This window comes from Silene latifolia, chromosome 6, assembly GCF_048544455.1.
Source record: "Silene latifolia isolate original U9 population chromosome 6, ASM4854445v1, whole genome shotgun sequence".
Lineage (NCBI taxonomy): Eukaryota > Viridiplantae > Streptophyta > Magnoliopsida > Caryophyllales > Caryophyllaceae > Silene > Silene latifolia.
Window position 1 is genome coordinate 123,410,252 of NC_133531.1, and position 23,880 is coordinate 123,434,131.

The 23,880-nt window shown below is 35.9% G+C and overlaps 1 protein-coding gene across 2 annotated transcripts; it reads left to right on the plus strand.

Moving 5' to 3' along the window:
• The first annotated feature begins 10,415 nt into the window (after positions 1-10,415).
• Positions 10,416-17,976, plus strand: LOC141587207 (ubiquitin carboxyl-terminal hydrolase 3-like). 2 transcript variants are annotated; one of them, XM_074408655.1, is made up of 9 exons: positions 10,416-10,682; positions 11,426-11,557; positions 11,660-11,698; positions 12,477-12,582; positions 14,757-14,815; positions 14,898-14,972; positions 16,968-17,016; positions 17,108-17,184; positions 17,608-17,976. In XM_074408655.1, exons 1-9 carry the CDS (start codon positions 10,470-10,472, stop codon positions 17,704-17,706), a joined length of 849 nt encoding a protein of 282 aa, XP_074264756.1. In that variant the 5' UTR covers positions 10,416-10,469; the 3' UTR covers positions 17,707-17,976. The 2 variants fall into 2 exon arrangements, with proteins under 2 accessions (XP_074264756.1, XP_074264757.1); XM_074408656.1 differs by lacking the exons at positions 16,968-17,016; positions 17,108-17,184; positions 17,608-17,976 and adding an exon at positions 16,437-16,532 and having other exon boundaries at positions 10,431-10,682.
• Positions 17,977-23,880: the final 5,904 nt, after the last annotated feature.

Below are 23,880 nucleotides of genomic sequence, written 5' to 3' on the forward strand. Positions count from 1 at the left end.
GGTGTTTTCAAATCATAAGAGTTTAAAGTATATCTACACACAGAAAGAGTTGAACATGTGATAGAGACGGTGGATGGAGTTGATTGGGGACTATGACATGGAGATCATTTATCACGAGGGTAAGGCCAATGTGGTGGCAGATGTTTTGAGTAGGAAGAGTGTACATTCGTTGTGTACAACTATGTCTTTGATGAAACTAAAGGATGAGATGACCAAGATGGGGATCTATATGATTTGAAAGGGGAATGTCATCGGGGACTTGACTATCGAACCAGATTTGTATGATAACATAAAGAGGAAATAGGAACCTGATCCCAAGATTCAAGAGTGGAAGTCAAGGGTAGAGAGTGGCACAGTTTCGAGGTTTTCTATCTACACATATGGGAGTGTTCGTTTTGATGGGAGATGGTGTGTACCTAGGGATGCGGACTTGAAAAAGTTGATCATGACAGAGGCTCATTGCACTCCTTAATCAGTTCATCCGGGTGGTGACAACCTTTACAAGGATTTAAAGAAAACGTTTTGGTGGCCTAGCGTGAAGAAAGATGTGGCCGATTTCGTGGCTAAGTGTCTAACTTGTCAAAAGGTAAAGGGTGAACAACGCTGTTGAACCATATAGTTTATAGGTTTGTGTTTTGATGATGTCAAGGTGTTTTATATTTTATATACTTGTTGCGTGTAATCGTTTGTCTAAGTGTTTTAGAATCAACTTATTACAAGCGAGCAACAAAGGAGATTGTGATGATAGTATGAAATGTTCAAGCCTCTATTCAAGATCAAACGATATAAAGATTCATTCAAGATTTATGTGAAGATGAAGTCCGTCTAAAGATTAATCAAGCTTGGATGATGACGTAGCCTATACTCGAGGATCTCCTTGAAGATTAGAATAGTATAGGTGATTATCTCGTAATGATAACCAAGAATGAGTTTCTTGAATTGGTAAAGTTATAACTTTGCAGCTATAACATTACTAGTAAAAGAGCTCAATGTTATAGCTCCCCTACTATAACATTGAGATGCTGAGTTTATTATACACGACTTATAATGTTTCAAAAATTGTTTTGAAAACTGTTTAAAGTTTATTTTAAATGTTTTGATAAAAGTATTTATTTAATTAAGCCCGGTTTAGTGCGGAGTTTGGTTTTATGTTGAACGTTGATTAGTAGTCGTGTTGGGTCAACTTATGAGTTGGACCTTGCTACTAATTAGGGTTTCAACAAGACCTCTCTTAAAACCTAAATTCTAACCCATATATTGAGCTAAGGTTTGCACGAGTCACGAGGCTTATAAACCGTGACATCTCGTGTTACCTAGGGTATATTTGGTAAAGATTTTATTCTGTAATAATATCTTTACATATCTTATATATCTTAATATATTTGGTTATGATAAAAGATATTCTTGTTTTAGGAAATCTTATCATATCTTAGAATTTATAGTAAAGATAATATTTGAATAGATTATATTCTATCTTTTGGAATATTCTTTATTATCTTTTAAGGCTTTTAGGAAAGAGATAATAGAAGATATGATTTGTTAATATATCTCTTTTATTTGGCCGATTGGGGTTTCTATAAACCGAATTGACTTACTCTTTCTTTCCTATAAATACTTTGCTCTTTACAACATTTAAAGTAGAGACCTTAAGCATAAAAATTGATTTTAATTTTAAAAAGCAAACCGTGTGTTTTCAAGCAAAAACCGATTTGTTATTTTTGAAAGGTCGTGTGTTTTAAACTCGTATACTCATTCTTATTGTTATCATTATAAGATAATAGTGCTTAGTTGATTTCTTACTTGTTCATTAACGTGAACCTTTGCAAGAATCATTAGTGCTTTCTTATTAGCGTAAGTTAGTCACTCGAGTATTTAACGGTACTCATTGAGTTACAGCTAGAGTTAGTTGTACGAGTTGGGTTAGTAAATTTGTAATCCGTAGAAAGGTACTAAATTTATTAATCGAGAATAGTGGACGTAGGTTTCGGCTTGAAACCGAACCACTTCAAAACCGTGTGTCTCCTCGTTCTTTCGTTCGTTTGTTTATTTCGTTATACATTCACTAGTTGATTAGTTAAAGTTTAACCAATAAACTTTAAATAATCAATTACATACACATAATCGAAAAAGCTTTCAAAAGTTTTAAATCCACAATTCACCTCCCCCCCCCCCCTCTCTTGAGTATTTTGGATCAATAGACTCTTCAAACGCAGACCACAAGGTAAGATTCAGTCACTTGAGGTGCCAGAATGGAAATGGGAGTCAATCTCTATGGACTTTATCGTGGAGTTACCAAGGACTCAACAGACAACAATATGATTTGGGTGATCGTCGACCGTTTAACAAAGTCAGCTCACTTCATTCTGATGAAGGATACTTGGACTAAGATAGATTAGCTTTAGGTTATAGGAAGCATCTGGTTCGGTAACATGGGGTGCCAAAGGACATAGTGTCAGATCGAGATGTGAGGTTCATATCACGGTTTTGGCAAGAGTTGCAGGATTTGATGGGAACTACATTGAAGATGAGTACAGCTTTTCATCCTGGTACAGATGGTCAGACCGAGAGGACTATCAAGACCTTGGAATATATGTTTAGGGCTTATGCCATGGAGTTTGGTGGAAGTTGGGAGGATAGGCTAGACTTGATAGAATTTCCATACAATAATAGCTAACACACCAGCATTGGGATGGCACCGTTTGAAGCTTTGTATGGTAGGAAATGCAGAAGTCCGGTATGTTGGGACGACAGTGCTGAAGCTGTGGTGTTAGGAGCTCAGATGGTCGAGGATATGATTGAGCAAGTTCACTTGATTCGCCAAAAGATGAAGGCGGCTCAAGATCGCAAAAGAGTTATGCAGATTTAGACTGTAGGGACATTGAGTTCGCAGTAGGTGACAAAGTTCTTTTGATAGTGTCACCTATGCGAGGGGTGATGAGGTTTGGCAAGAAAGGGAAGTTGAGCTAGAAGTTTATAGGCCCTTATGAGATCCTAGACCGTATAGGTGAAGTAGCCTACCGGCTAGCTTTACCACCATCGCTTGATCGGGTTTATAACGTGTTTCATGTTTCACAACTCCGAAAGTATGTTAACGATCCATCACATGTGCTTGAGGTTGAGAACATAGAGTTAGATGAGTCTCTAACTTATGCGGAGGTTCTCAAAGAGATCTTAGAATAGAAGGTGCGTAAGACAAGGAACGGTGAGACCGTCTTACTAAAGGTACTTTGGTCTAATCACAATGTGGAAGAAGCCACATGGAAACCAGAGGAGTCTATGAGAGAGCGTTTTCCCCATCTTTTTATCAGGTATGTTTGGTTACGGGGATGTAACCGTTGTGTTTTAAGGGGGGTAGGAGATTGTCGCATGTATGTTTTGGGGTTAGTTGAGTTCAACATAGTTGTGTTTGTGTTTTGTGTCATCCTTTGAGTTTGAGTTGACTGTTTTGTCATGTATAGTTGGAGTTGTTGGTACCTTTGAGTAGTTGTGGTTGTTGTCATTGTGCAATAGTGTTGTGTTGGGTGTTTTATTTTAGGTACGGTATGAACTTCGGGGACAAAGTTCTTTTTAAAGAGGGAAGATTGTAATACCACGGTTTTATGAAGTCCTGTTACTCGGCCGAATAGGGCTAACTCGGCCGAATAATGTGTCGTGTGTTTTCTGGTCAGGCTACTGTCTAGGACACTCAGCTGACTATTGTAATACTCGACCGAGTAATGGGTAATCGGCCGAGTACTCCTAGTACTCGACCGAGTATCCGGTCTGACGGGAATTATTTTTGCGGTTTGGTTAAGGATGATTAAAGTATAAATCGTGTTTAACAGTTTTACTTTTCACTTTTACCAAAACCTAAATCACTCCTACGTTCTTTAATCATCCCTAATCACTCCCAAGACCTTTGATCGTTCGTGAGTCGTTGTTCATCTCTCTCTCTCTCTCTATCTCTCTCTCTCTCTCTCTCTCTCTCTCTCTCTCTCTCTCGTCAGTTGCATCGGTAAGTCACTAGTCTTACGTGTTTTGTAAATATTGTCTTTTAGTGTTTTACCCATATGGGAATTTGGGGAAAAGGGTGATTGTATGATTGTGATTTGATTGTTGTGATTGTTGATTAGGTGAAAGATTTGTAGAAGAGGGTTTCTAGCTTCCGCTGGTCTCGTAATCGGATCTGTGCTAAGTTAGGGTTTCCCTACTCAGTTCTCTGTTAATTGATTTAAGATAATTGTGATTGGATTGGCATGATTAGTATCGTTGTTGTTTGCCTTTCTTGATTGATTGGAATTGTGGTGGTTTGACGATGTTAGTGAGGTGCGTCCTTGGCTGAGTGGGGTCACTTTAGGGAGTGGCTTTACGCCCTTGATTTGCTCCTTGTGATTCCCGTCACAAAGAGGGATGTGCACATTAATGGACATGGGTTTGTTGCTCATTGCGATGAACGGGGCTTAGGTGGGCAAGGCTGCGGTCCCCCACTGGCGGAATGGATTATTTGTTGCGACAGTAATTTGGTAGGACTACACACTTAAGTGTATAGTAGAATATGAGGCATGATTGGAGTTGGCAATTGGTTGTATCGTTGTTGCTGTGAATCTGTGATCTTTATTATGTATTGCTTATCTCAATTATTTAGTGAACTGACCCCGTTGTTGTTTTGTAAAACTGTGGTGATCCATTCAGGGATGGTGAGCAGATTGTGATAGGTGATGGCTGTCTTAGCTGCAGGGACGAGGATGATATGTCATTGCATCGAGTCTAGCTTTCACTGTTACGAGTCTAGTTGTTTTGGATTTCATTTGTATTGAGATCTTATTCACTTTCGTTTTGGTATTTCTTTGAGACGTTGTAACATTAAACTTTATACTTTAATAAATGTTTTGGATGGTTACTTTTGATATACTAACCTCGGGCAACCGAGATGGTAGCAGCTTCACATGCTAAGGTGGTCCTTGATAAGGCACCTTGGTATGTGGGAGTGTCACTATATTCTGAAAACCCCAATCCGCCCCATTTCTTCGGCTCACACAGTTTATGCCATGCTATCCATGGGATTTTACGTTTACCATGAGTTGAACCCCACCAAAATCGCGAGACTAAGGATCGTACTTCATCACAAAAATTACCCGGGAGCTTGAATATACTCATCGCATAAGTCGAAATAGATTGGGCTATTGCCTTTATCAACACTTCCCGGCCCGCTTTGGATAGAAGCATTCCACACCATCCTTGTAAACGTCTACTAATCTTATATCCTATAATGGAGGTCAGAACTGCCTTTGAATAGCCAATCACTGTAGAGAGTCCCAAATATTTCTTATGCGTGTCTACTTCACGTACCCCAAGTATATGAGCCACTTGATTCCGTCTTACCACATTTGTACCTTTACAAAAAGATACTGTTGTTTTTTCATAACTAACCATTTGCCCAAAAGCTTTCTCATACTCTCCTAAAATATGCTTCACTTCATTAGCTTCCCGATCATTTGCCTTAACAAACAGTATAGTGTCATCTGCAAAAAACAAATGTGAGACTATGGGGGCCTTTTGGGGCACCCTGATCCCATGCAAAGTACCCCTTTCCACCGCCCTACGTACCATGCTAGACAATACTTCCGCACAAAGAATAAACAGATAAGGGAAAAGAGGATCCCCCTGACGTAATCCTTTACTCGGTCGAAAAAGGTTCGATGGCTGACAATTTATAAGCACCGAAAAAGAAACTGATGAGACACATTCCATTACTCTATCCACCCATCTTCTGTCAAACCCCATCCTAATCAGAACTTGCTCCAAAAAATGTCATTCCACTCTGTCATAAGCCTTTGCCATATCAAGCTTTAACGCTATATAACCACCCGAACTTCTACTATTCTTCATATAATGAAACAGTTCAAATGCCACAAGAATATTATCAGTTATCAACCGACCGGTGTAAATGCACTCTGATTTTCAGACACAATCTCCCCCAGAAATAAAATATTTAAATATATAAAAGTAGCTAATTAATAATATAAGTGAGACATGTTTATTTTAAGGAAAATCACCATATTTTCATATTCTATAAATTTAAACTTCAACCAAAACTATATAATATTTACATTGAAGTCCCTTAGTCGGGTCCATCACACAGTGTTATTGATTAAAAACTATATAATATAATTAAGTTGTATCGATTTATTTAATTACATTGATTTTCCTTGATTTCTGGAATATATATACAGTATTGATTGATTGATTGATTGATTGATTAATAGCCCTACCTATATTTATATTCTGGCTCCGCCCTTGTCTCTGTTCCCTCGTCTCTGTTATATGTATTAACATTTGCTTTATTTTGTGAAGAAGAAACAAAGTAAATGTAAATTATTGACTAAGACGGGGAAATTATAAGATAATCAATCAATACTATATATTAAATCCAGAAACCAAGGGACTCCAATGTAATTAAAGAAAGTTATACAAATCTATATATATATATATATATATATATATATATATATATATATATATATATATATATATGAGCGATCTGAGAGCGTCCACATCATCAAAAATCAATTTAGGAAAGTACAATTTTTGATGTAAAAAATAAAGTAAAAAATTTTTTAATTATTATAATATGTATATTTCCTAAATTATATTCAAGTGATATTTTCAATTTTTATATCAAACTTTTACATTTCATTTGGCAAAAAAATATCGTTAAAAAAATTATGAAAATAATATAATTAACTTTGTGGTAAAAAATGTTATCATTAGAGTATAGATTTCATATTATTTGCACATATTAAAGATGGTGTACTTCTTAATACGTAAAATTATGTACTTTTTAGTATATTTTGTGCCACATTGGAAAATAAGTAGGTGTGGTGAATATACTACATATAAATAGTAGAATTATCCCACATCGAAAGATTAGTATAAGATGATGTGATCATATGATTATAAATAAGAGGCTTATTTGGAACTTATGTATCCACCCAAAAATTTTTGAGTCTCATAAATATTGTTTTAAAGAGCTCTTAAGATTTTCTATCATTATCTACGATATGATATAATGGTAGTCTCCTGACACAGTACAAAACTATGTACGATGTAGAGATCCCTATCTAATGATCGAGACTAAGTGGTTTTACCTTCAAAGAAAAATAATATGTAAATAGTGGTTTTTTTTAAAAAGAAACATGTATTTCTTGGTCTGGTATATTTTTCACATTGAAAAATAATGTAGGCATGATGAACATACTACGTCTAAATAATTAAATTATGTATCTCACATTGAAATAATAGTATACGATAGGGTGATTCTATAAATATAAATAAGAGGCATCCTTGAAACTTAAGTATTAACCCAAAATTTTTTGATATAAAAGATATGTACTTTTAAGTATGTTGTATGTCCCACATTGAAAAATAATATAGGCGTGGTGAATATATTATGTATAAATAATAGAACTGTCCCATATATTCACATTTTCTATATTATATTAAAGTGATGTTTATATTTTGATATAAAAACTTTATATTTCATTTGACAAAAAAGTATCGTATGAAAATTATATAATTAGATTGTGATAAAAAAATGCTATCATTAGAGTGTAGATTATATTGTATTGTATTTTCTCATTATTAAATCGGGTTAATGTCAAAGTAGGTGCGAAAACAATGGTATAATTAGTATGTTATTTGTCCTACATTGAAAAGTATTGTAAGCGTGATGAATATACTATGTATAAATATTAGAATTGTCCCACATGGGAAGATTACCATAAGGCAGGGTGATCTTATGATTATAAATAGAAGTCATAACCCAAAATCTTTTGATTCTCTTAAGTATTGTCAGTGAGAGCTCTTAAAAGAGTTTGTATTAAATTACTGTCTCTACAATAATGATTTCTAACCTAAGTTAATCTTTGGAAAATCTTTTAGTTATTATAATGTATACTCTGTATTTCTTATTTTATATTCAAATGATGTTTCTAATTTTTTTATATAAAAACTTTTATATTTTATCTGACAAAATAATGTCGGTAAAAAAATTATGAAAATAATACTATTAGATTCATGGTAAGAAATGCTATCATTAGAGTATATATAGATTTCATATAATTTGCACATATTAAAGATGGTGTATTTCATAGTATGTTATATGTCCCACATTGAAAAATAATATAGGTGTGATAAATATACTACATATAAAAAATAGAATTTTTCCACATCGAAATATAGCATAAAGTGGGTGATTCTATGATTATAAATAGGAGGCATCCTTGGAACATAGACATCAACCCAAAATGTTTTGAGTCTTTTAAGTATTGTCTTGAAGAGCTCTTAAAAGATTATATCATTATATTTTCTACCTATAGATTTATAGGTCTCATATTGAAAAATAACGTAGGTGTGGTAAATATACTACGTTTAAATAATATAATTATAATTGTGTTAAAAAATATTCTATCATTAGAGTATAGGTTCCTATCATTTGCACATATTTTAATTATGATAAAAAAAATAGAAAACAAACGTCCATGGTAGCATGTGTAATCTATCAAATTTCAAGGTTACCATGGGAAATTTTCAATATTATAATGATATAGCTAATTAAATTTTCATTTAAAAGAGAGATATCCGTACCCATAAAATAATAAAGGGGGTATTATGTTTTAATTGTTATTTTATTGTCACGCCTTCAAACTTCACGTCCATTTAACAGCCATTACATTAGGGGGTACCATATGCAGATTCTTAAAAGTAGGGGTAACATGGAAAATCTGACAAAATTAAGGGGTACCACGGAAAATTTCCGTATCTCAATTATGTTAAATTTTTTTTGAAGAAAAACAACGTACAAATATTAATGGAGAGTACTTGATCATATTATTAATTTTAAATATAACTATTAGATATAATTAGTAGCAATTGTGTGTATTCGGTATTCGAGATCTGATTGGATATCGAACTAAGTGCAAAAAAGATGGTGTAATTCTGAGTATGTTATTTGTCCCACATTGAAAAACAATGCAGATTTGATGAATATATATTACGTATAAATAGTAGAATTGTCCCACATCAGAAAAAAAAATCCAAGTTTGGTGAATATATTACTTATAAATAGTAGAATTGTCCCACATCGAAAGATTAGTATAAGGTAGGGTGATTATATGATTATAAATAAGAGTTAACTCACGTATATATTAATCTTTTATTTTTTTTGAAAGAGATATTTCAATAATATGTAAACAAATCATAAGACATAGAATGTAAACATTAAACCCTTATAACGTTTTTTTTTTGTATTATAAATAAGTTAATTATCCCGTTGCAACGCACGAGCATTCAAACTAGTTAATTATACTATATAGTTTTAAATCACTAGCACCATGTGATGAGCCCAATTAAGAGATCTCAATGCAAATATTATATAGTTTGGGTTAAAATTAAATTATAAAGAAGTTTGGTAATTTTCCTAAACATTTGTATGAGACTAAAATATGGTAAATTTCCTTAAAATAAAATAATTAATTAATATGGTAAATTCCTTAAAATAAATAATTAATTAAGATGGTCAATTTCAAGGGGACTAAAAGAAATAAGATGCTTGGTAATTTTCCTAAATATTTATAAAAGACTAGAAGATGGTCAGTTTCCTTAAAATAAAATAATTAATTAGTATAAACATGCACATTTATGGTATTAGTTATTATCATCATAAAATTATATGTGATTTTATTAAACTTTATAGTTTATTAGATGTATTATTTAATTATTTAACATAAAAAAATATAATATGAGTAGGTTATAAATAATTCAAGTTATATTCCATAATATATAATATTGCATAATTCTTTCGATTTGATTTAATGCATATATGTAATATATTTATATAGATATATAATCCTCTTAAAATTGTTTGCATAAGTAGTAAAAGTAATTTCGTCAGTAATATGATAGTAATCACTCATCTAAATAGTAAAAGTAATAATATTATCAGCGAGATTAGTGAAAGTGGTAGAAACAACGGCAGGAGTAGTAAAATAATCAATATTAATGCGACAATAGTGAAAGTAACAACAATAATTACGGCGGAAGTAGTGAAATTATCATGTTAATGCGACAGTAGTGACAATAACAATAATTACGGCGGGTGTAGTGAAAGTAACAAGTAGTGAAATGTTATTAATAAGAGTAGAATATTAATAGCGGGAGTAGTGAATTTGTCTCAAAATTTATTTCATCGTAATTTTAGGATGTCATAGAAAAATATATTAATGATAAATTTATGGGTTATGCAACTTTAATTAATTTTATTTAATAAAAAAAAAATTAATGGTAAATAAAGATAATAAAAATAAACCGAACCGCACCAATAATAGTTTACAATAATTTTAAAAACCGTATAATCATCGATCCGGAAGGGAGCAAGTGAGAGGCGTAGGCCCATAGGCAAGTAACCACTAACCACGTTGAGGTCTCTCCATATGCCATCTAGCATTTCAACAAATAGCAAGCGAAGAATCCAAATTGTCCTCTCTTTTATTATACTCCTATTTACTGTTTTGCGACTCTACCTTATCGATCAATTTTTTGTTGAAAATCGAAAGCGCTCTCTACTAACAGAACAAATGGCCGCCGGATCGCAGTCAGTTAAACGATGGCTTCCTCTTGAAGCTAATCCCGATGTCATGAATCAGGTATCTTCTTCCCTTTTAATTTAATACTGTATTTGATAAATAGCGTTAAATTTTGTGGATACTTCGCCTTTTGCAATCTCAACTTTACTGAATCTGTTGAATATCTTATAGAATCTTTACTTAGGGCCAATGATTTAGTGCAAAATGATATGGAGTATGTGATTGTATGAAATTTAGCGGAACTGATTGGATCGTTGTGTACCTCTGCGGTTACTAAAGTCCCGGAATATATTATTTATTTGAAGGGAACATATTTTTTCAAGGATGGGAGTTATTGCATGTTGTATGATAGGCATGTAATTAGTGATTGGCGAGGCCCTAATGGTAAAATATGTTTTTTTTTTTGTATCATCTAAAATTCTAGATAGGCAATTTTTAGTGCAAGTGTCCATAACTCGCGGAATACATTATTTGAAGGGTACATGTCATTTGTTTACTTTACTATTTTGGTAATACTTTTGATGAGCAATTTTATAATCCACGCTCAATTTGGTCCACTTGTCATTCAATAATAGGTCTCTTATTCTTTCCTTGGTCCAAAAGGTAAACAAATGACTGGGAAGGAGAAAGGGAGTATAAAGTTATTGCATGTTGTATAATGGGTATGTAATTAATGATTGGCAAGGCCCCAATGGTAAAATATGTGTTTTTCTTGTATCATCTAAAATTCTAGATAGGAAATTTCTAGTGGATGTGTCCATATGTGTTGTAGGAGTATTACTTTTGTTTTATGATTATTGCAGTTCCTATGGGGACTTGGTCTACCCGAAGGCGAAGCTGAGTGTAATGATGTTTACGGGTTGGATGAAGAGTTGCTTGCAATGGTGCCACAACCCGTTCTTGCCGTGCTTTTCCTCTATCCACTTACTACTGAGGTATATATCTCTTTTGTGGTGGGGGCCTTTTAAATGCCCAGGTTTTAATTAATCTGATGGTTGCTGGTTTGGTACTGATTTGCTATTACTTTATCGTGGCAGAGTGAAGCTGAGAGAGTGAAAGAAGACAGTGTTGATAAGGTGAGTTGCAGGATTTTTGGTTTTAAAGCTGGTTGTTTACTCATTACTGAAACAAAGCCTCAGTTTGTTTCTAGTTGATACTTTATCACGGAAAATGAGGACGACGCAGTTGGCGAATCCATCTTTGAACATCTTTGTCATGCCATTATGTTTTCAAAATTTAGGGTGGAAATTGTGGGTTTCTAGATGTAGGACTGGAAACTTGATTATTTGATCCAATAAAGTTAATTTTGGCATTAGGGAGGAATGATTCTGCATCCGATTTTAGGGAAATAGGAAGAATGCGGTGATGATTTTTGTATTCAATCCTTTGAGAGCTTGTATGGCGTAAGTTTGAGTATTATGACTGTTTGATTACTTGATATGCTTGTACCTGTTATTTTGAAGGTGTGACCATGTGATTTTTTTATCGCACTTAATATATTATCTTGGCTGACATTTCAACTTTGACATAATAAGTCATATGCGAATAACACTGATAGGGCGCACATTTTCATGCTGAAGACTTGATCAAAAACTGATATAAAAATCACTGTAGTGCTATTTCATATCCATGACCATACACGAAGGCATTATTTGCTGTTAGGAAATACAATTTACGGTCAAAATTGTGAATTTCACAATTGATGGAATGGATTGGATATGCTTGCCTTTATTCAGCTTTTCTGGCAAGGCGAAGCTAAAATGCCTTCTTAAACGTGGTTAATTATAAATGTTTTCACTTTTTGTTAGTTTGTTGTTTGCTAACATAAGTTATATTGTTGCTTTCATGCTCCAGGAGTACAACAAGAAAGTCTATTTCACACAGCAGACTGTGGGAAATGCGTGCGGGACAGTAGGGCTTTTACATGCTATTGGCAACGTCACGTCTGAGATTAAGCTTCGTATGTTTTTTTTCTTTATTTCAAGTTGCTCTTTTCAGTTCATGCTCACAAGACATGACACAGTTGTTGGCTGCCACAAACCTACCACAACTTCCAATTTGTTATCCAAATGTAGAAAATGTTCACGAGGCGTGACATAGTTACACTTTCTTATTTGAGAAGGACTTTAATATAGCTTGTAGGAGGGAAAATGGATGCTTCCATTTCCACCCCACCCAATCCAATTTGTTATGCAAATGTAGAAAATGTAAATAGTCAAGTGCATATGTGTGTAGTTTAGTGTAGCTGCTAATAACCTGTCACCTTAAGCAGGGTAGTTGGTTCATGAGCTGTCACTTGGATGTATTGACAGCAGATGTCTCAGGAACAGTTATTTTGATCAAGTAAAACTGAAACCGCTTACTTCTCTGAGGTTTCCTGTTTCTCTCGAGAAGTTTATTACTTTATTATTGGCCTTAAGAGAATACGCGATAATTGATGTAAATTCTCACATATGTGGGTCAGTGTGAACATGAACTAAAAAAATAGTAGATACTCTTCACTTTTGATCTGGTTTTGGAAAGGAAAGGTTTCTGTGTAAATTTATCTTAATAGTCTTGGACTATAATAATGATCTCGCCATTTGTTAATTAGGTCCTCCTTGGTAATTTTTGGGGGTGTCGTTGAGGAGCGGGTGTGAAGAAAAAGTGAATTGCAGGTGAGTGGTTGTGTCATAACAATAATACCTAGTTTTATCGTCCAAATGTTGAGAAAGTTTTTGATGAAAGGATAATTATTTCTAGGCTGGGCAGCAATGTGAAAGTGCTTGAGACTTGTGTGGATAGAGTACATGCTAAGATGTGGTTTTACCACATTGAAATACAAAAACGACATAACCTCAGTGCCTCAATGGCCCTTGCAAATTGCGGGGTAGGGGGGGTCGGATGTACGCATTGTTACCCTTGTGTTAGCAACACAAAGAAGCTGTTTTCAAATGACCCAAGATGAAAAGATGAAAATTGCGTCAAGACCTGCATTGAAGGACAGGTGCTTGACAATAGAAAGATTTGCGACCACTTTATTGAGCAATTTTGATTTATTCCATCATAATCCAGAACCAAAGGGTGATGAGTCTTTGGCTCCATTGGAAATGGAAACTTCTAGCACATTGAAATATGGAAGTGTACTATTCTTATAAGGAAAGGGAGAAATTTTATGGCAGCCACCAGCAAGTATAACCATAAAGAACCATTCTCTTTACAATATCAATGGAAGAGGATAGCTCATGTCATCTATACTTATATGCCCAGTCCCCAAAGTGTTAGCAATGTAAATGGGGTACACGCAACTACTTTGTCTGTGGCAATAATTTGATTCTGGATCTTTTTTGTTTATAAAGCTACGGTACCAGAACTGGTCGAGCATAGTATAATGTTAAATATATCACAAAATCTCATTTGTGACGGCACGTATCCGTCACTTTGTAGTGACGGATACCATTTTCTCTCACAAATGACCCAAATAGAGGAGAGAGGGAAGCACATGGAGGTGCCCCCACCTTGTCCCCCCTATTCGTTTTGTGAGTGGCATTACCTGTCACTTGTTCCGACCCGTCTTCAGCAAGACTAATTGTAAATATATAGTTTTTTTTTTCTCCGTTCATTTTCTTTCTTATTTCTTAATCATGTAACTCAATGTGTCATTTACAAATTCTATACAAACAGGCTTGTTTTGTGAGAAAAATAGAAATTTTGTGGGCCAAAGTAATGTTATTGATGAAACATTTTTTGCTATAATTGCACAAGCACTTCAATACTCAGAAGCATGGTTCAAAGTCTCGGTATCGGTCATATTCGCGGTAGCGGTATGATCGGTTCTTAATCGCGCGTTGCGGACAGATTGCGGTGAATCTCAGTGATTTTTCGGGCGATATCTCGTATCGGTAGAGTGAATCTGATACAATTCTACCGAGATTCTGAACCATGCTCGTAAACTAATTGTACCTCTTTCATGAGGTTTTCGAAAGATTGGTACATATTAACAACTAGTTTTGATTTAGGCAAACGGCAAAGGTTGCTTGGTTCAAAGACCCTTGATTATCCAGTGAAGCTGGTTCCAGCGTTTTGTAGACCTCATTTGCCATTGATCATGTATTTTGATTGATTTTTTATTTATTTACGTCGCTCTTTACGCAGGAGAAGATTCTTTTCTGGATAGATTTTATAAAGCCACAGCCAACATGAATCCTAGAGAGGTTAATTGTTGGCCTTCTCTTTTTCATTTTGCAATAATGTGGAAAGGGCTCAAGTTTTAATAATATTTTTCATCTATTTCAGCGGGCCCTGTTCCTGGAGAAAGATACCGAAATGGAATCTGCTCATTCAGTAGCAGCTACTGCTGGTGATACTGTGGTAAGTTGACCTTAACAAATCATCTGAATGTATAGCAGATAAAGAAAATGAAGTACGCATGATCTCTGTTCAACTTTTTAATCATGTCCCATTGGTTTTATTTAATGCTAGGAATCTGTAGAGGTCACATGATGTAGCTCCAAATCTAGTTTATTAGAGAAACTTTTGATGTTGGTTAATGACGTTCTCTTTCATAAGCTAATTGACTTCGTGAGATCGCATATACCATCAAGCTTGGCTTTGTGGATAACTTCTTAGATAGGGAATTTTGAAGCTCCCCTTGGGAGTCAGCTAAAAGGCATCCCTTCCAGGAGCTTAATTGGCAGTGAAGCCTTCACTCATAAGTTAGGTGACGTTGAAACTTGGGTTACAGCGTTTGGCTAGTTTTTACTATAATTAAACCTTGATGTGAGCTTCCAAATAGATTTTCAAATTTGAAATCTTTGAAGTTCAGCCTTAAATTTTAAAAACTCGCATGCAATATGTCTATTCTAAGATAGTCTTATGCTTTAATTAATGAAGAGATGACGACTTCAGTTGGGCTTAGTTGGGTTATATTATAAACCTATGTCCGTTGCTTAGCCTCTCTTCACTTGATCCCTGGATGTTGGTTTCGATCCTACTTCCATGGATGGCTTTCGTGCTCTTGAGTTTTTTTTTGCTAAAAGCAATGTACAACTACTTCAGTTAAAGCACTCCATATATTAAATCATCATATTTCCTCATGAGTTTGAGCGACATAGTACAATCACTTCAATTGTGAGTTTTTTTACTATAAAGCAATGTACAACCACTTTAAAACACTATATTAAATCCTCGGATTTCCTGATGAGTTTGAGCGATATAGTACAACCACTTCAATGGTAGCTCTGAGTCATATAGTATTTTGATTTTGTCCGTCATTTGCCTGTGTTATTTGCCTATTGTACTTCGCTTCATCATTATCATTACCTGTTATACCTGGCCTGTTATACCTGGCCTGTTATACCTGGCCTCTTATACTTGGCTCATTGGCTGCACTTGTAGTTGGACCTTATGCACTTCTCCCTTTAGCAACGGAAAGTTTTTCGAATTAACCCTTAACCAAATAGGTTAACTTTCTCCTACTTCATGGAAATGGATTGCAAAGGATTGCAAGCACCTATTTTGCATAGCAAATTGTATTTCATAGGCAATCTAAAAATAATGTGGGCTCTGATGTAGTAACTGATGTCTTTCATTCTATGGCTTTAATATAGTTTTTTTTTTTCCTAGAGAAATTAGTGTGATATGTGGAGTTCAGTTTCATCAATAAGGTTCACCCAAACTCCCAAGAACATTTAATTAGAATATTGCATTAATAAGGGTTCCAGTGAAGCAATGACTCATTATTATGTGATTCTGGATTATGATGGAATAAAACAAAATGGCTTAGTGACTTAGTTTGGTGCGATTTTTAACACAATTTTCATTTTGTATCATCAGAAAACACTCTCTCGTGTTGAGGCTAAGGCTACAAACGATAGTCCTTTTTCTCGCAATTTGCGGGAGGCATTGAGGTGTTGACATAATGTTGTTGGTAGTAGGAGTGTAAAGAGATTGATTCTGGATTATGTAGGAGTAACGCAAAAGGGCACTAAACTGTTTGAGCTTCATTTTATGTTGTAATAAAGTAGCAATAATCTGGGGCAATTTTTAACGCAATTTTCATTTTGAGGCAGGAGGAAACTCTCTCTGTGTGTTTAATAAAACAAGGCTAAGGCTAAGGCTAAGGCAATGTAAATTAGCCCCCCTTTACCTCACAATTTTGCGGGAGCTGCTGAGATATTGGCGTAATGTTATTGGTAGGGGTGTAAAGGGAGTCACGAGAGCTGCGGTTGATGCTGGTGGATTTTATAACTTAACCCCAATAATTTTACTAGATAAAGTTTATATGTAGGGTGTGTTAATGTAATATGAAGTTTCATTGTCTTTAGATACTTCATACTCATCTAATTAGATTTTATCCCTCGACAGGCCCCAGATATTGTGGATACTCATTTCATTTGCTTCTCTTGTGTTGATGGTATAATACTCTGTTTTTCATATCATATGTTTTACTAATATTCATATTATTCATCTCTTTTTTATTTTCTGAACTTATTATGACTTCTCAGGGGAACTGTATGAACTTGATGGTAGGAGAGCAAGACCAGTATCACACGGACCATCCTCTCAGGAAACTTTACTGCAGGTCCTTCATCTGAATCTAGATTCGAGAGTATTTTCACTTTATTGTGTTTTATAAGATTCAGAAGGCTGAAGAAATTGTGTACAAGGACCTTCACAAGTTCTTATATGAGACGGTCTCTCACAGTTCTTTTGTGAGATTGTCTCATATATAATTCGTTTATTAGTTCGAACGAGTCAACCAAATGATTAAATGGGCAAATCTCCCACTATTAATATGAGACCTTGTTTTAAGAGATTAAAGGGATCTTGACGTGATTCAAGGATTATGCATATGACCTAACAGCCACTGAGAATTTCTCGCTAAATTAACCAAGATTTTCTCCTAGCCAAGTACCAACTCGACTTGATTTATCAGGTGTATTATTTATTTTATTAAGACTTTCGTGACTGCAATTGCTTTCTGATATTATTGACCTTTTTCCAGGATGCGGCAAAGGTTATCAAAGGAATCATTCAGAAAAACCCTAATTCGATGAACTTCAACGTTATAGCTATATCAAGGAACTCTGGAGCAGCACACTGAGGTTATCAGAAATCGTCACTTTGTTTTAGGCTGCATTAGTTGGATTTTAGAGACTCTTTAGAGAAATAAACATCGGTCATCAGTCGAAACAACAAAAAGTCCACATATGAGTAGTACTGTTCATCCTTTTAGATTCAGCAAGTCACATAAATATCAAACGTTTGTTAATTTGGGGAATTACTACGCGAGGCATGCTGTTATGTTCAAAGTAGAGTTGATGATCAGACTAACAAAAGAAGGTATTAATGTTTGAAGTTTTGATTACATTGACATTTTGAGTTTGATGGTTGTATTTTCTGAGTCTAATGACACATGCCCTTGGTTACTGCTCTGATCCCTCAATGTATTTGTGGAATTATACACTTAACGGAGCGTTTGGTTCAAGGGTTTCATGAATGGGTAGAGGAATGACAGTTCATCATTCCATTTGTTTGTGTTTCTTTTGCTCAATCATCTTTTCCTTTACCCTCCTCATTACTCCAAACTCCTCAACGCTCACCTCCGTCACCCCCAAGTATGCCATTGCCTTGCCATACAAAGCCAACTCTCACTATCACACACATACATCCACCACCAGTCACCGCCCATTACCACTGCTGCCATAACCACACACACCTACAGCACCTTTGCTGCCATCCTATTGCCATCCTCCCTCATCGCTGGCAGGCGACCTCTTAGACTGACCTTGTTAAACCCCTTTACACCACCCACGAAAACCACCACCAACCCTAGTAAAACACTCCCCTAACCACGAAATGACCTCTCACCCTAGTAACACACTCCCCCAACCACGAAATGACCTCTCATATACCCCGAAAACACCAAATCTGGTTGATTTTGTGGTTGAGGGTAGAGTTGGCATAAAGGGCTGTGGTCCGTGCCGCCGGTGGGCGACACGGTCCACAGCCCGGCCCGACCGGGCCCGACTAGAAAATCGAGGAAGCACGGGCACGGCACGACTGGGCTTGAGACGGGCTCCGGCGCGATTTTCTTCAGGCACGACACTGCCCAGGCACGGTGGAGCCCGACACGCACCAGGCACGACGGACTTGGCACGGCCCGGCACGAAGAATGACCCGTTGATCATTATTTATTAAGCAAAAGGTACATTAATATTTAATAAAATATATATTTAAACCATTAATCATCATTTATTAAACAAAAATTACATCAATATTTAATAAAATATATATTTAAACCATTAATCATCATTTATTAAACAAAAATTACATTAATATATCAATTATATAACGTTTTTTTTAAATAAAAAAAAATATTAAAGCACATGGGCCGACCCACGGACAAGGCACGAAAAGCTCATGGGTCAGGCACGGCCCGAGCACGAAAATGGTCGTGCCTTGAGCGGGCCGCGGCGTAGGTTTTTATCAGTGGGCCTGGCACGACACGGCCCGATGAGCCCAATATTCGTGCCTGGGCCGGGCCAATTTTGGGGGAAGGCACGACGGGCCAACACGCGGGCCGGCCCAGCACGGCCCATTGCCTACTCTAGTTGAGGGGAGTGTCATTAAAGTGGATGGTTAGGGGTTCGATGAGTGATGGAGGGTGGTATGGGATGTGGACGGTGACCCTGGCGAGGGAGATTCAAGAGGTTTTCGGACATTGGGTATCACAGGGTTGTCGGTGGTATAGGATTGGTGGTTGTGGGTTTTCTATTGAAAGTGGTGGTTTTAATCCTTTTTAATGCCTTAATCGCATAGATAGACCGTTATTTGCAGCATATTTATTCCGAGCTCGATTTAGAAAAACTATATGATACTGTTGTTTCTTTTATAAAAGATGTGAAAGATGAGTATTAGTGATGAATCTCACCCAATCGAAATGTAGCAATTCCCCCACACATCAAATAAGAAAAATGTTATCGTTCCTTCGCAAATTGGATGAAGTATAATATATTAGTATGATTTTTTTTTTGGATAACGATAAATTTGTATATATTAAAGGCTGAGAAAAAACAAACAATTAAGATTCTATACAGAGTAGGTTTTGGAACCCGAAACTAGTCCTATTAAAGAAGCATAAGATGAGTCGGGTTTTGAGTCTAAATAGAGAGCTTCGGTAACCTTTTTTTTTAGAGTAAGTCTTGCTTAAAACGGGTCGGATTTTAAGACGGGTCGTTGTGTGAGAGGAAATGGGTAGAGGGGACAAAGGTGGGACCCCCCATGTGCTTCTCCACTCACCCTAAATGGGTATTTTGTGAGAGAATATGGTATCCGTCTTATTAATAAGACGGATACCTTGGTCTGAAATAAGAATTGGGGTTTTTTTTAAGGTAAGATCAACATATTTCATCCTTTCAGATGATAGACGTGAGTTGAAGTCACCTGCTTTCAACCCATCTCGAAAAATTTGGACACGTGACTTTGTGACTTTGACATATTGACTTGTGACTTTGTAATCCCTTTTGTATACGCACGTAGCAACTTCTGACACGTGTCCACACAAATTTACTCTGTTCGTCATTTTGTATTTTGTATCTGTATGACTGTATGGGTTGAATTTTTTATTTATATCATTTGTCTTTTTTTAAGCTAGAAAGTTTAGGGGAAAAGGTAGGCCTTACGACCCCCACCTAGTTCAAGGATAAGGTAATTTATCGGCCTTTTTAAGGAATCACAGTAGTATTTATCTGCGTTACCCCAACTCTCTAAGACGGGCGTCGTATCCGACATGTGTCGAGTGTCGGATACAACTAATTGTACAATTTTTTCAATTTGTTGGTCTAAAATGAAGTGTCGAAGTGTCGTGCCGATGTCGACACAATAGGTGTCGGACACGCGACACGGCAACTAAGTGAAGTGTCGGAGTAACATAGGTTTTATAGTTTGCCTATCAATAGGCTATATTTTAATACAATAGAAGCCGAATTCCTAACTTTAAAATTACAAACCAAACTCTTTTTTATTGGGATTAACTCTTGCTAAAATTGAACCTCTAACCTCAGTGTGAAAATGAGTAATGTCAATTGTATGATTGTATGGGTTGAATATTTATTTATATTTTGTCGAATATTTATTTATATTTTGTCGATTTGTTAGATGTTGTATACGCCCTACATGCGCAGTAATCTTAAGTCCTTAACAATTGACATTTACTCATTCACAGCATCTTATAAACGCAACGTGTATTAAAATAATACACTCTTAAGTTTGCAACGCGATTAATTAAGGAAACGTTGAAACATTCTGAATGCATGCAAGTTGGATCAATGTTATTAACATGCCAGGACTAATTGAATGGAATTTTATGAACTATGATCAAACTAGATCATGATGAATGATAGAAAACGATAGAGATAGGAAGAGAGGGATGAATGAAAGAGATGAATGATGTATTATGTAGAATTGATAACAGTCAACTTATTACATGATACGTATATATAGGTAGTTAGGTAAGTCGGTTAATCTAACAACCTAACAACCTATTATACTAACAACCTATATTCCACATTCCCCCTCAAGATGGAACATCTTGGTACAATTTAAGGCCTAATTTGGCAACAAAAAAAATGATGCTCCTGTTTTCCAAGAGCTTTAGTCATCAAGTCTGCCAGTTGTAGTCCACTTCTAACATGCTGAGTATATAAAAACCCTTCCAGCTGCTTGTCCCGGACAAAATGGCAATCTATATTTAAGTGTTTAGTCCGTTCATGAAAGACGAGATTCAATGCTATGTGCTGTGCAACTTTATTATCACAGTACAAAGGTATTGGCAGTTTGATTTCTACTCTGAAATCTCTGAGTAACCCTGCCAACCAAACCAATTCACTGGTGGTATATGACATACTTCGATATTCTGCTTCTGCAGAACTCTTGCTAACCGTGACCTGTTTCTTGGTCTTCCATGAAACCAGTGAGTCTCGCCTAGAAATATACAGTATCCACTTAACGACCTACAGCTTGATGCACATGAGCCCCAATCAGCATCACTGTAGGCCTGCAAAGTAAGGGATGCAGTAGATGGATAAAAGAGTCCAGCATTTACCGTCCCTTTGAGATATTTTATCAAATGCCGTGCTGCTTGATAGTGAGGTTCTCTTGGCTGACTTAGAAACTGGCTTAAATGTTGTACACTGTAAGCTATGTCTGGCCTAGTAAGACTGAGGTAGAGGAGCCTCCCCACAAGCCTTCTGTAGATTTCAGGATCAGGAAGAAGCTCACCTTGGTCAATAGCAAGCTTTAAACCCTTCTGCATAGGGAATGATGCAACTTTACAATCCTCAAAGCCTGCATCCTTAATGATGTCCAGAACATACTTCCTTTGGTTCAACATTATACCAGAATCATTTCTAGCAATCTCCAGTCCTAAGAAGAACCTCATCTCACCCAAATCCTTAATGGTGTACTTAGAATGCAAGGCTGTCTTCAAGGAATTCAAAGCTTCTAAATCATCACCAGTGAGGAGAATGTCATCTACATATACTAATACCAATGCCAATTTGTTGGTCAGAGGGTTCTGGAGAGTAAAAAGAGAATAGTCCTGCTTAGACTGCACATAACCCTGTTGGACCAAAAATTTTGACAATTCCTGGTTCCATTGCCTTGATGCCTGTTTCAGGCCATACAAGGACCTTAGAAGCCTACAAACTTGACCTTTTCTAGCCTTAGTATAGCCCATGGGAGGCTTCATGTAAACCTCTTCATCAAGATACCCGTGAAGAAAGGCATTATTAACATCTAATTGGAAAAGAGGTCATTTCCTTATAGCTGCAACTGCTAACAAAGTTCTAACAGTAGTAAATTTAGCAACGGGAGAAAATGTATGCTTATAGTCTTTATCCTTTATCTGATTGAACCCTTTTGCTACAAGCCTAGCCTTGAACCTCTCCACAGTGCCATCAGCTCTATGTTTAATCTTGTATACCCACTTACTACCTATAGCCTTCTTATCTTTAAGTAGATCAGTTAATATCCAAGTGTTATTCTTCTCAAGTGCCAATAATTCTTGGTCCATTGCAGCTATCCATCTTGAATCTTTACTAGCTTGACTGTAATAGCTAGGCTCAAGCTCTTGGATTACATTAGACAGTGATGAAATATAGCTTGAATCAAAATTATCAAGCTGTTTAATCACTGCTGTATGCAAAGCTGTGGAAACAGAAGGACAATGATATCCAGATAACCTGCTGGGTGTCTTTTTTTTCCTGCTGGATCTCCTTACATCATGAAGACCTGAAGAAGGGACAGACTGTACAAACACATCTCCATTGCTAGATGGAGGTTTACTAGGTAAAACTCGAGGAGAACTTATATTTGTAGTATTGCTATCAGTCTGATCAGTAGGACTTACTATATTATGTGACAAAACAGTTTCTGATTCCTTTACAATGTCAAGATCAGAAACAAAATCAGTAGAAAAATGCTGAACATTTGCAGTTTTAAAAGGAAAATAATGTTCATAAAACACAACATCTCTATTGACAAAGACATCATGTGTCTATAAATCATAGAGTTTGTAACCCTTTTGAGCAGGGGGATAGCCAATGAAGAGACATTTTCTGGCTTTGGGCATGAATTTATCCCTGACAGTAATAGGTCTAGTAGCATAACATAAAGACCCAAAGACCCTTAATTCATCATAAACTGGTTTAGTATGAAACAATAGCTCATGAGGTGTCTGCCAGTTTAATACAGAAGATGGTAATTTGTTAATCAAATATGTAGCAGTTAGTAAGCAGTCTCCCCAGAACTTAATAGGTAGTTGGGCATGAAACCTAAGAGCTCTAGCTGTTTCTAATAAGTGTCTATGCTTTTTTTCCACCCTACCATTCTGTTGAGGTCTACCAACAATGCTCCTTTGATGAATAATACCCTTAGAAGCAAAGTAATCATGACATTGTGTCTGAAAGAACTCAGTGCCATTATCAGATCTTCTGACTTTGATTTTAGCATTAAATTGTGTCTCTACTAGATTTACAAAGTTAATAATCAGACTAGGAACTTGTGGCTTTTGTTGAAGCAAAAAAGTCCAGGTACTCCTGGAATAATCATCCAGAATAGTCAAGAAAGAATGAGCACCAGTCCTATCAGACTGTTTATATGGCCCCCATAAATCCATATGTACAAGATCAAAACATTTTGTAGCATGTGATAGACTTCTATGAAAAGGCAAAGAATGATGCTTGGCCAGAACACAAGTTTCACAAAACATTTTATT